The 12,956-nt window shown below is 37.5% G+C and overlaps 1 protein-coding gene across 3 annotated transcripts in view; it reads left to right on the top strand.

Moving 5' to 3' along the window:
- The window catches only part of PLS1 (plastin 1), a 145,662-nt gene that overhangs the window by 103,400 nt on the left and 29,306 nt on the right, over window positions 1-12,956 (top strand). For all 3 annotated transcript variants that reach the window (XM_027875906.1, XM_027875907.1, XM_027875908.1), the window contains exons 6-8: window positions 2,858-2,939; window positions 11,045-11,210; window positions 11,297-11,439. In XM_027875906.1, the coding sequence (XP_027731707.1) occupies window positions 2,858-2,939; window positions 11,045-11,210; window positions 11,297-11,439 (391 nt within the window). The remainder of the gene's footprint in view (window positions 1-2,857; window positions 2,940-11,044; window positions 11,211-11,296; window positions 11,440-12,956) is intronic.

The following is a 12,956-nucleotide window of genomic DNA, read 5'->3' on the forward strand; positions in this document are numbered from 1 at the left end:
AAGCACTTTACAATTATTATCTCATTTGATCCCCACAACAACCCTAGGAGGTAGGTGCTATTATTATTCCCACTTTAAAAAACATGGAAACTGAGGAAAACAAAAGTTGACTTGCCCAGGGTCTTACAGCTAGTAAGTGTTTGAGGCCAGTTCTGAACTCATCTCCCTGACTCTAGGCCCAGGGCTCTATCCACTGTGCCACCTGGTTGCCTAATAATTAATAATATGATAATATAACAATATAATCATATATAATAATATTATGTAACACTGTTGAAGAATTTTTCATGAAAATTATAATTTAGCAAATAAAGTGTCTAAAATACTCACATGGATAGAAACCTCTTGCTTAGCTAATTAAGTACATTTTGTTTTTTGGTTGTGTCTGACTTACTGTGACCCCTTTGGGGTTTTCTTGGAAAAGATACTGGAGTGGTTTGCCATTTCTTTCGCCAGCTCATTTTACAGATGAGAAAACTGAGGCAAGCAGGGCGAAGTGACTTGCCCAGGGTCACAGAGCTAGTAAGTGTCTTAGGTTGGATTTGAACTCAGGAAGATGAGTCTTCCTGACTCCAGGCCACACCCTCTACCCATTATACCACCTAGAGGCCCGATTGAGTACTTTAGTTTCCACCAAATTAATTTGTTTCTTTATTTTTAATGCTGCTCTTTTCATGCATTTCCAAAGCAATGTTGTCAATGATGTCAGTGTACTCTGGGTGTTCTGAAAAACTTCAAGTGGAGGGTTTTTTATTAGGAGAATGAATGTCAAGACTTTATCTTCCTGTCTACTGGGGATAGAGTCTTTTGGAACCCTCATGGAATTCATTCCTTTTGATGCCCAAGTGAAGATGGCAACTGTTTTTATCAACCCTGCAGCTCACAAAGGAAAAACTAGAAATCTTTGTGAAAAGAATCCTGGTCCAATTTTACATTTATCCACCAGAGATGTGACTATAGTCAGGACAGATTATGAAACACAAGCCAAGAGGTTGCTAGAATGAACAGAAAACTTAAAATTAATGGGAAATTAAGGACCTAGTCTTTGGTCCTGCAATGATTTTATAGTCCTTTCCCCTTCTTTTTTCCTGCCACAAGAAGGATTTTTAACTAATACATTACTTAAGTATTTAAAAAATCCCATTTCCTGAGTGATAGGTACTTTCTTCACCAATCCAGAGGAAATCCTCCTATGTCATTATAGATCCTTTCATGAATCGTTGTGACCGTGTATCACACACACACACGCACACACACACACACACACACACACACATTAAACATTTACCACCATACTCCTAGATACAGACATACATATGTATGTGTACATATTATGTGTATGTTAAACATTTATCAGCATACCTTATATACACATAAATATGTGTATATATGTATATATTATGTACATGTACGTATGCATATATGTGTGTATGCATGTATCTAGAGGTGTACAGGTAAATGTCTAAACAGCTTTCTAGAAAAAAAACTATCCATACAACACACTTTTAAGTTTAACTGCATTATTAATGTTTTTCCCATTACTTTCTTAGGCCTAGAAATCAATAAAACAATAAATCAAGCCCTGATTTATAGCATTTTCCAATTTCTGAGGTAGTTATGGTCACACAGAACATTTAGTAGTCAGCTTTCCTGAGCTAGTATGAGTTGGCTCCTGTATACTTCTATATCTATATCCATATCTCTATTGATCTATATTTTCTATGTCTGTATCTGCATGTAGATATAGACATAGAAAATATAGATCCATCCATCTGTCTATCTGTCTATTTATGTATCAACACACTGTGATATATATCTATATCACCTGGTAGTCAACCTCCTGGTACTATAAACCTCACTGAACTGAACTAGGCTGGATCTTGGCTGACACATATTTAATTACATACATCAAAACAGGATTTCAGTGGAGGAATCAAATGATGTCATGGAAGAAAAATCTTGGAGTGGTTTTTTGTTTGTTTGTTTGTTTTGGAAAAGCAAACAGATTTTGTGAATTTTACTCCCATGAAAATCACTTCTTGTCAATATATGCTAATGTTAATTAATGAAATAAAAGCTAAACTCTCACGAGGAGAATGTAGGGCTTTGTTCACACAGACTAAAAGTAAATGATAGTAACTAGCATTTATAAAGCACTTTAAGGTTTGCAAGGCAACTAGGTGGTGCAATGGGCCTGGAGTCAGGAAGACTCGAGTTTAAATTTGTCATGTACCAGCTGTGTGACCCTGGGCAAGTCACTTAACCCTCTTTGCCTCAGTTTTCTCATCTATAAAATGAGCTGGAGAAGGAAATGGCAAACCACTCTGGTATCTTCGCCAAGAAAACCCCAAATGGGGTCACGAAGAATCAAACACAATCGAAACAATTGAACCACAACAATTAAGGTTTGCAAAGCACTTTATAAATTTTATCTCATTTCTCACAACAACCCTGGGAGGCCCTGACAGGTAGATGTTTTTATGATTCCTATTTTACAGATGAGGAAACAGAGGCAGATAGAGGTTAAGTGACTTGCCCAAAGTCACACAGATAGTAATTAACTGAGGCCAGATTTCAACTCAGGTCTTCTTGAGTACAGTCTCAGTGCTCTATCCACTGTGCCACCTAGCTGTCTCTAAAATGCTAAAACTATTGTTGAAGTGAAGAATTTCTTTAGGTGGAAAACATGTTGGATTTTGAATTAGCTTTGACTTCCTTTACAATGAAGAAATTCTGAAAAGGAGCTCATTAGCATGTCTCTTAAAGGTTGTTTAGAAGAATTAAATGTAAACGTTTCTGGCAGTAAATGAAGCAATTGAAATAATAATTTTTTTTACTCTCTCCTCCATCCTTTCAGCAAAATGATCAACTTATCTGAACCAGATACAATTGATGAAAGAGCCATTAATAAGAAGAAACTCACACCTTTCACTATTTCTGTAAGTAGTCAGACTTTTCCAGTGAAGTAGACCTTTTCTATTGGGTATCAACAGACTATACAATTTTCTTTGCATCATGGTTTCATGACATGTGAGGCATATATATCTATATATCTGCATGTGTATATATCTACACACACACACACACATTTATACACACAGTGTTCCAAAAGTCTTAGTGCAGTTTCAAACTATTAAAATATTAACCTCTGTCTACCTTAGTTTCCCTATCTGTAAAATAGAGATAATAATAGCACCTATTTCCTAAGATTGTTGTTGTGAAGACCAAATGAGATATTTGTAAAGTGCTGAGCACAGAACCTGGAACATAAGAGGCACTTAATCTTTTCCTTCCTTCTTCTTTCCTTCCTTCCTTTCTTCCTTCTTTCCATCCTTCCCTCCTTCCTTCTTTTCTTCCATCCTTTCATTCTTCTATCCTTACTTCTTTCCTTCCATATTTTTATCCTTCTTTCCTTCCTTTCTTCCTTCCTCCCTTCCTTCCTTCTTTTTTTTCCTTCCAGCTCATCTCAGCAGAATTGATTCAGGATATTGAAATAGAAGGGAATAGGGAGAATTGCATGTGGAATGGATATTTACTGGAGGGATGGTATCCAGGTACCTGAAGTTTTAATTCCTCCCCAAGAAGTCAGCTCTAGGAATTAAGACATGGCCTTGGGGAAACACTGAAACTCTATAAGACTCATAAGAAGCAGTTGACTTTCTAATGTTCCTAGGGTAGGAAAAAACGACTATAAAATGATATCAATATAAACCAACAGAGGCCCTTTCTCTGACAATTTACTGTAGTTTGACCTTTGTGGAAGCACGTGAAAAATTTTTTATTAGTTCAATAGAAATATTAAAAAATGAATATTTCTCCAGTGTAAAATCTTTTCCAGGCTTACCAGGAAAGAAAGTTTATTAGTACTTAAGTAAACTTCTCAGGAAACAATACCCTCCACTAATATCCTTTTCTCCCTTCCTCTTAAGCCTTTCTTTTGGGAAAGCTTAGGAAAGGTCAAGAACAAAAGCTAAGGCCCAGAAAATGGATTAGGAGTGGGAACCAGGCCTAGGAAAAGAAATACTTCATGTCTAATTAAGATGATTGCTTTCTCCCTTCTCCTAAAGTGATTGGGCCTACTGAGGAGATTCCTTGGTGATTTCAGTTTACTGGTGACTAGCTGGAGGGAGTGGAAAGTCCTTGATGATCCGAAGGTTTGAGTCCTTTTAAGATTTTCCAAGGTTAAGTGGCTATTGTTCTAGACTGATGAAGCAAAATATTAACTTTTGCCTTACCCATAATCTTGTAATTATGTTTTGTAAAATTTTCCCTATTTAAAAATCCTATAAATGTTAATTCAAAATGTCTTGTAGGGAGAGACATATCTGAGATCACGAGAGGACTGTGCCAGGTTGGACATTTCTCCAAACAGAATAGTTTTTGGACTAAAATTAGGGGGAGAGGGAAGAAAAAAAACCTCTAACTTTTACATGTATAAAAAAAGCTAAACCCTTCAAGATATATCTTGTTAGCATTTTCCAAGTTCAATTCTGATTATCTAGATTACTAATCAATACCAAATGGCAACTGAAAGAAGGCCCCATCTGCATACAGATGATTCATGTAAATGTAGGACATTCTGTCCTTGGAAAAGCTAGTTGGAAAAGATTTTCAGTATACAGTTTAATTTCAGCATTTCCTGGGAATAATTGAGAAAAACAGGCATGAGTCAGCTCAAGTCCAAATTTTTCAAATTTATTATCTTTATTTTCTCTTCACCTCCCCCAGATTGAAGTTTTTGTTCTTTACTTTCCTTTCTGTCATAATTGAAATATAAGCCATTTTATTAAAAGGATTATAGCCCCAACAAAGGGAAAAGCAAAGGGCATGAGCAAAGATGTGTTAAACCAATGTTATTGTTTGCAAGTAGATTTCAGTATGTAACTTGATGGCATTCTTAAAGCAGATTTTTTTTTCTTTTGGAGATAGCATACTTTAAGGAGGAAAAAAAAGGATAGCATACTTTAAAGAGGGAAAAAAAGAGGAGGATTATTATTTATTTTTCAAGCATGAAAAAATAATTGTTATTTTGAGAAAATACATGTGCATCTTAATAATAATAACTCTAAATAGCCCTTTAAGGTTACAAAGAGCTTTGTATTTGATCCTCACCGAAACTGTGTGGGGTAAGTAGTGCAGATTTTCATGCTTAAAATGAGCAGATAAGGAGATTATAGAAAGCTTATAGAAGCCATTAATTTCTTCAAGTCCATGGATCTAATAAGTAATAAATGATGTGGTTTAGGGGCTCAGGGGTGCTGGGACCCCTAAATCACAACATGTGGGTCCTGCCCGAAAGAATTCAACCCAAGCCTTCTTTCAGCTAAAGACAAGGCTTATTAGAACATCTGTCATATCGGGCAGACTCTTAAGGAGCCTGAACATGGGTAAGCACTGGCTAGATTTTAAGAATCTCAGCAGTGGCTAGATTATAAGAATCAGAGCAGTGGATAGATTTTAAGAAAAAGATCAGTGGCTAGATTTTAAGAATCTAAACATCTTAATGGAGACAAGATGGACCTTATATACAGAAAGCCTCTGGGAGGGATCTAGGAGTGGCCAAGTGGTCTATGAGGTAATAGAATTCCAGGGACCTGGACCACATGGCCAAGGGAGAATGGACAAATGGCCTGGGGCCATAGGGAGGTCCATAATGAAAGGGTAGCTAATGGGATTATAGCCTCAGGGGAACGCCAGAGATTTGGCCATGTGGGAAAGTCCAGGGTTTTTCCTTTCTGGGGCCCAGATCCCAACCCCATCAATAAAGGCAAGGCTAAAAACTAGGGTTTTTTATGGTTTGAGGTATTAGTAAGTAGCAGTCATCTCTAAATTCTGATCCACCAGGATTTGGTTGCTGATTGAAAAAGTCCATACTTCAGTATATGAGGGACACACATATGGATTTGTATTTTCCTTAAAGTTAAGATGCTATGATAGGAAGGAATTCCATGCGATTTGCATATCAGAGATAATACTATGATAGCAAATTAGGCATTTGTCCTGGTGATTTCTACACCAATAATTTTACTAGCAGCTATTTTCTTGTATCCATTTTCATGAGGCAACCCCCAGTTCAGGGTTTCATCACTTCTTGCCTAAACTGTGTAATAGCCTTCTAACTAGCCCTCCTTCTTTGCTCCCTTCCCTTCCCTTCCCTTCTCTCCCCTCCCCTCTTCTCTTCTCTCTTCTCACCTCTTCTCTCTCCTCTCCTTGCTTCTTCTCACCTTTTCTCCTCTGCCCTTTTCACCTCTTCTCTTCTCCTCTCCTCTCTCCAATCCATCTTTCACACAGCTGCCAAATAATCTTACAAGGCATTGAAGAGGGTGGGGGTTTTTAGGGTGCTCCTAGATGCACAGAGGCACCCCAAGATCATGGGGAAAAGCCCAGATCACGTTGTGGATCTGCCTGAATGAATTCAACCCAGATCTTCTTCCAGCCACAGAAAAAGTTTATTAAAAATGAAGCATATAGGCCAGACTCCCAAGGAACCCAAACATCAATGATCTAAATGGGGGCTAAGGTGGTCAGGTGATGCTTGTAAGCAGGCTTGCCAGCATCTGGGCTGAGAAGTTCTCAGCCTCTAAATGGGGGCTGGGGGCTAAGGAGGCCAGGTGACATTCGTAAGGACTAGCTTGAGGCAGTCTCAGCCTCTGGGCCATGAAGAAAGCTCAGCGTCTGAGTCGGAGCTGGGGTGGATGAGGAGGAGAGGGCATTAGGGGTCTCAGCCTCTAGGCTTGAGAACAGCTCAGCATCAGAATGGGGGAAAGGTGAGTCTTAAGTACAGAGAGACTGGGGGAGGGGTCTAAGGAGTGGCCAAGCAGTTTGGAGTGACGGGAGGAGGGGTCTAAGGAGATCTGGATGGTAGTGGCTAGTAAACTGGGGTGAACAGAACTCCTTGTGGTGCCTAGCTAGGATTAAGGGTGGGAATGGCCAGGAAGGCAAAGCAATGGAAGGCGAAGTCAGTTGAAGGGTCTAGGTGAGAATTTCCATTTGTAATGTCTGAGGGATTTGAACAGGCAATGAGAATAGATAATGAAGGGAACTGGAAGGGGGAGTTTGCTTTCAAAGGGAAATAAAAGCAATTTCTGAAACTTTAAGGTTTTCCTGGGAAGGCAAACAAACTGAAGCCAGGTTCTTTTCAGGGCCAGAGAAGAAATGTGCATTTGAATAAGCTTTCAAATTGAGAGAGATAAAGTGAGTCTACAAGGAATCTAAAAGTTTTAAGGTTTTTCTGGGAATTGTAAACAAGGAGCCAAATTCCTTTTGAAAAGGGGCAAAGGTAAATCTCTTTAGCATGAGCAATAATAGCTTGCATTATATTGAGCTTTAAAGTTTGTGAAGTGATTTGTGCATGTTATCTCATTTAACCCTCCCAACAACACTGTGAGATAGATGCTATTATTTTTGCCATTTTACAGGTGAGAAACTGAAACTAATAGAGGTTAAATGACTTTCCCAGGGTTATACAGCTAATTAGTGTCTGAAGAGGATTCGAATTCACTTGTAACTCCAAGTCCAGTGACATAGTTGCTTATGACCATGTCAATCTGCTACTTTTATGGAAAAATACAAACTCCTCAGCCTATAATGCAAAATGGCTCCATGTTACCTTTCCAGAATTATTCACATTGCTCTTTTCCATGTACTCTTTATTCTAGCCAAACTGGCCTCCCTAAAGTTGACATGCTTTCTCTCCCAAGTAGAATGTAAACTCTTTAAAGGCAGGAGCTGGTTTTTTTTTTTTAATCTTTGTGTGCTATCTTGCTTGTAATAGACACTTAACAAAAGTTCTCTGGTGATGCCATTGTATGACGCCGTACAGGGCATCAGCTCTCTCTGCTGAGCTTTCTATCATCTCTGCCCCTAGATTCTCTTTCCTGAGTATCTCTCCTGATGGTATATCATCTACTAGGCTTAAGCTCTTTGGAGCCATCTGGTCTTCCTCACACTAAACTTCTCTGAAGTGTAGTAACTAGACAGCCTCTTCTTAATAAGGGCAAGTCATTGCTCTTTTAGTTCATAGTTGGGGCTATTAGCTACCAAATATTTTTAGGCTGCCAGCAATAATTAGAAGAATGTCCCAGGCTAAGGTTCTCTGTTCTTTTGATTGTTTTTCGGGTCCCTGACTACTATATGACTTGGGGATAAAACAGCCTTTTTAATTCTGATTATATCCCTGATTATGAGCCTGTGTCCCCAAAACCCATTTGAGAGGCTTTCCCCTCCTTCCTCCCCTCTGAAAAAATCCACAAAAGTTTTGTGGAGCCTAGGTCACCTAGCCTCGTCTCTCATCTCCCCCAAGATCCTTAAATGAAGCTAGGAATTAAAGCAAAAGGTAGTTATTGCCCTCCATCTCACTGAGCCCTCTCCCATTTATATTCTTTCTTTTGTTATTCATATCTGCCAGCACAAAACCATTGTTTTTTGTGCCATTTTGAGACCAACACAAAAGTTTGCTTATCTCTACATTGGATTAAGTTTAATTAATCCATATCAGAGGTTCTTAATCTGGGGTCCATGAACTTGTTTTTAAACATATTTTGATACCTATGTTTTTAAAAATATTTTTATTTTTCATTAAATATTTCCTGATTACATTGAAAAAATTTTAACTTTCATTTTTAAAAATTTTGAGTGCCAAATTCTTTCCTTCCAGGCCTTCTCCTACTCCTTGAGAAGGCAAGTGATAGGTATTGATTATACATGTGAAGTCATGTAAAACATATTTCCATATTAGCCATGTTGCAAAAGAAAAAAAACGCACACAAACAGGAAAAATAAAGAAAATGCTTCAACCTGTACTCAGAATTCATTACTTCTTTCTCTGGAGGTGCAGAGTAGTTTTTCATCAAGGGGTCTTTTGGAATTGTCTTGGATCATGATTTTGATCAGAATAGCTAAGTCTTTCACAGTTGATCACTGTTATGATGTTGCTGTTACTATGAACAATGTTTTCCTGGTTCTGTTCAATTGACTTTGCATCAGTTCATTGAAGACTTCCCAGGTTTTTCTGAAAGCATTCTCCTCATCATTTCTTATAGCACAATAGTATTCCATCACAATCATATACCACAACTTGTTCAACCATTCCTCAATTGATAGGCATGTCTTTGATTTTCAGTTCTTTGCCACTCCAAAAAGAGCTATCAATATATTTGTACAAATAGGTCCTTTTCCCTTTTCTTTGGTCTCTTTGGGGTAGAGATCTAGTTAATGGCATTGCTACTTCACATGTATAATCACTACCTATCACTTGCCTTCTCAAGGGGTAGGAGAAGGCCTGGAAGGAAAGAATTTGGCACTCAAAATTTTTAAAAATGAAAAAAAGGGTATGCACAATTTTAAAGCCCTTTCAATGTCATTCCAAATTGTTCTCCAAAATGGTTGGACTACGTCACAGCTGCACCAAGAATGCATTAGTATCTCTATTTTTCCATACCTCCTCTAGCATCTATCATTTTCCTTTTCTGTCATATTAGCCAAACTAATAGTTGTGAGGTGGTATCTCAGAGTTGTTTTAATTTGCCTGCCTTTAATCAGTAGTGATTTAGAGCATTTTTTCATCTGGCTATTGACAGCTAGCTTTGGTTTCTTCTTCTTCTGAAACTGCTTGTTCATATCCTTTGACTGCTTATCAACTGGAGAATGGCTCTCATTTTTACAAATTTGGCTCAGTTCCCTATGTATATGAGAAATGAGGCATTTGTTAGAGAAATTTGTTGTAAAATTTCCCCCCATTTTCCTGTTTTCCTTCTAATCATGGCTGCATTGGTTTTGTTTATACAAAACCTTTTTAATTTCAGGTAATCAAAATGATCTGTTTTACTTCCTATGATCTTTTCTATCTCTTGTTTCATCATAAACTCTTCCCTTATCCATAGATCTGACAGGTACATTTTTCCATGCTCCCCTAATTTACTTACAACATTACCCTTTATGTCTAAATCATTTATCCATTTTGACCTTATTTTGGTGTATGGTGTGAGACGTTAGTCAATGCTTAGTTTCGCCAAACTGCTTTACAGTTTTTCTGGCAATTTTTGTCAAATGTTGAATTCTTGCACCATCAGGTTGGATCTTTGGATTTATCAAACACTGGATTAACTGTGGTCATTTGCTACTGTGTATTGTGTACCTAATCCATTCCACTGATCCACCACTCTGTTTCTTAGCCAGTACCAGATTGTTTTGATGATTATTGCTTTGTAACATAGTTTAAAATCTGATACTGCTAGACCATCTTTCTTCATATTTTTTCCCCACTGATTCCTTTGATATTCTTGACATTTTGCTATTCCAGATGAATTTTGTTATTATTTTTTTCTAGCTTGATAAAATAAGTCTTTGATAGTTCAATTGGTAGATACCTGTTTTTAGACATAACTGGTTTCCTTTGAAATACTATGTATTTTATTTTGTGCACTTAAGCATATTGTTCTGAAAAGAAATCCATAAGCTTCACCAGACTACCAAAGGAGTTCAGGACTCAAAAAAAGTCAAGAATTCCTGATTCATTGCCTAAAAGATTAAGTTTTGTTGTTATTTAAACTTAATTTCCTTATGATTTTTCTTAATTCTAAATAGTGGAGATTTGGTGATATTGAATTTTAGTTAATTGTGAAATATATACCTCCACTAAAATTTTGCTGTGGTATGGAGGTGACCCTGATTTTCAAAGGCTGTGGCAGTAGAGCCTACATTCCTGCAAGTTTTACCAACCTGAAGAGGTTTTGAATTTAGGATCATTATTAAACTGAATGTCTGTTTTCTGTCCAGCTAAGTTTAGAGAGACTCATTCCTAAGGTGACTGCTGAACAATGGAATTTTGGGGCACAGCAAAATGTGAAGACCATCTATTAAGTTCTAAATGGGTTGCACTATGTACTATCGGATGGAGTATCCACACAGTGAAAACATAGATCGTTGAAGTGAAATATAAAAGATATTTGAAACTTCTGCAACATGTTCTTTTTTATTAATCTTTAAAAATGTGTAGAAAGACTTTTGAAGGAACTGACTGGTAATATTTCTCTTTTAAAATTAGGAAAACTTAAATCTCGCATTGAATTCAGCATCAGCCATTGGCTGTACTGTAGTCAATATTGGAGCCCAAGATCTGAAGGAAGGAAAACCTCACTTGGTTATGGGACTTCTATGGCAGATCATTAAAGTTGGTCTTTTTGCTGATATTGAGATTTCCAGGAATGAAGGTAAAAAAAAAATAATGGTATTATTTTCTCTTAAAGCATACTTTTGGCCTTAAAATAGCAATAATTTATCATTTTTCCCCTTTTAGCCCTGATTGCCTTACTAAGTGAGGGAGAAGAACTAGAAGAACTCATGAAGCTTTCTCCAGAAGAACTCTTGCTCCGATGGGTAAACTTTCATCTGACTAATGCAGGATGGCAGAAAATCAGCAACTTCAGTCAGGATATTAAGGTTTGCCTTTTTCTTCAAATATCTTGTTTCACAAATTGACATTATAAAGTATAGCAAAAAGAAAATCAGGGGCCCTTGTATTATATTCTCTTTTAGAAAGCTCAGGATAAATTCAGCTCCGTGTTTCTTCTCTCTGCTTATCTAAATCCTCTTTGTTCTTCTAGACACTGCTCAAATCCCATCTCCTCTGGAGAGCTTTCCTTGATCATCCCAGCTAGAGATTTGCTTTGAAATACTATAGCCATTTATTGTTTGCACATCTCATGTCATTAAAGTTCATGTGTAATCCTACACGGGGTCAGTAGTTTCATCTTTCTATACAAAGGTGGCAAACATTTTCTTGCAGGAAACTATTTTGGCTTTCAGTTAAGAAGATATATTACAAGTTTTATCTAATATAAAAGATCTCGCATAATTCAAAACAACTCCAGTGTTACTTTAAAATTTGTTGGCTGAAGTTTGTATGTGCCTGAAGATAAAAAAAAAATTATTTTCCTTTGATTTTAGTCTGTCTAGGATTCCATCCTTTACAGGTTTTCTTGAATAGTCTTTCTGATTCACTCATCTGTTTATTCCATTCCTTTGCTCAAAAAACCTCCAGGACCTTTTCAGTCAATGTCTTCTGAATAAAATATAAACTCCTACTCTTCAAAATAAAGGCCCTCCATAACCTTCACTCAGCTTACTTTTTCTATCTTTTTCTCATTCCCTTAACAATTCCAGACTTCTCTCCATCCACAATTCTCATTCTATTTCTCTCCCTTCTCACCACCTTTGATGAAACCATTTTCTTCTGTCTCAGGTGGATTTTACCCCACTGTTTCCTTTTAGTACTCTCCCTTCTAGGCCCAAATTAGGTGCTCCAGGTTCAGTGAAGATTTTCATGACAAGTTTCCTTTTTTTCCTCTCCTTCCTTCACCCTCTATTTAAAGTGATCTTTCTCCTTCTCTTTTTTTGTTTGTTTGTTTGTTTGTTTTTGGCTAGGCAATGGGGTTAAGTGACTTGCCCAGGGTCACACAGCTAGTACGTGTTATCTGTCTGAGGCCGGATTTGAACTCAGATTCTCCTGACTCCAGGGCCAGTGCTCTATCCACTGGGCAACCTAGCTGCCCCCATCCTCCATTTTTTAATAGCATTTTCCCTGGACCTCTCATTTGCATGTGTCTCACTTTTGCTTTTATGGGTAGCTAGGTGGCGCAGTGGATAGAGCACCTGGCTTGGAGTCAGGAAGACTCATCTTAATGAGTTCAAATCCAGCCTCAGACACTTACTAGCTGTGTAACCCTAGGCAAGTCACTTAATTCTGCTTGCCTCAATAGCAAACCACCACTCTAGTATCTTTTGTCAAGAAAATCCCAAAATGGGGTTATGTAGAATCAAACACCACTGAAATGACTGAACAACACTTTCACTTGAAATCATTGTTATTTGGTTGCTTGTTATTCTTGTATTTGTTTGTAAGGTCTTTGAGGACAGGACCTGTGCTGATTTTTAATCTCTATACTGGGTCCCCAACT

Source organism: Vombatus ursinus, unplaced genomic scaffold (assembly GCF_900497805.2).
Source record: "Vombatus ursinus unplaced genomic scaffold, bare-nosed wombat genome assembly UNPS02014810.1, whole genome shotgun sequence".
NCBI lineage: Eukaryota > Metazoa > Chordata > Mammalia > Diprotodontia > Vombatidae > Vombatus > Vombatus ursinus.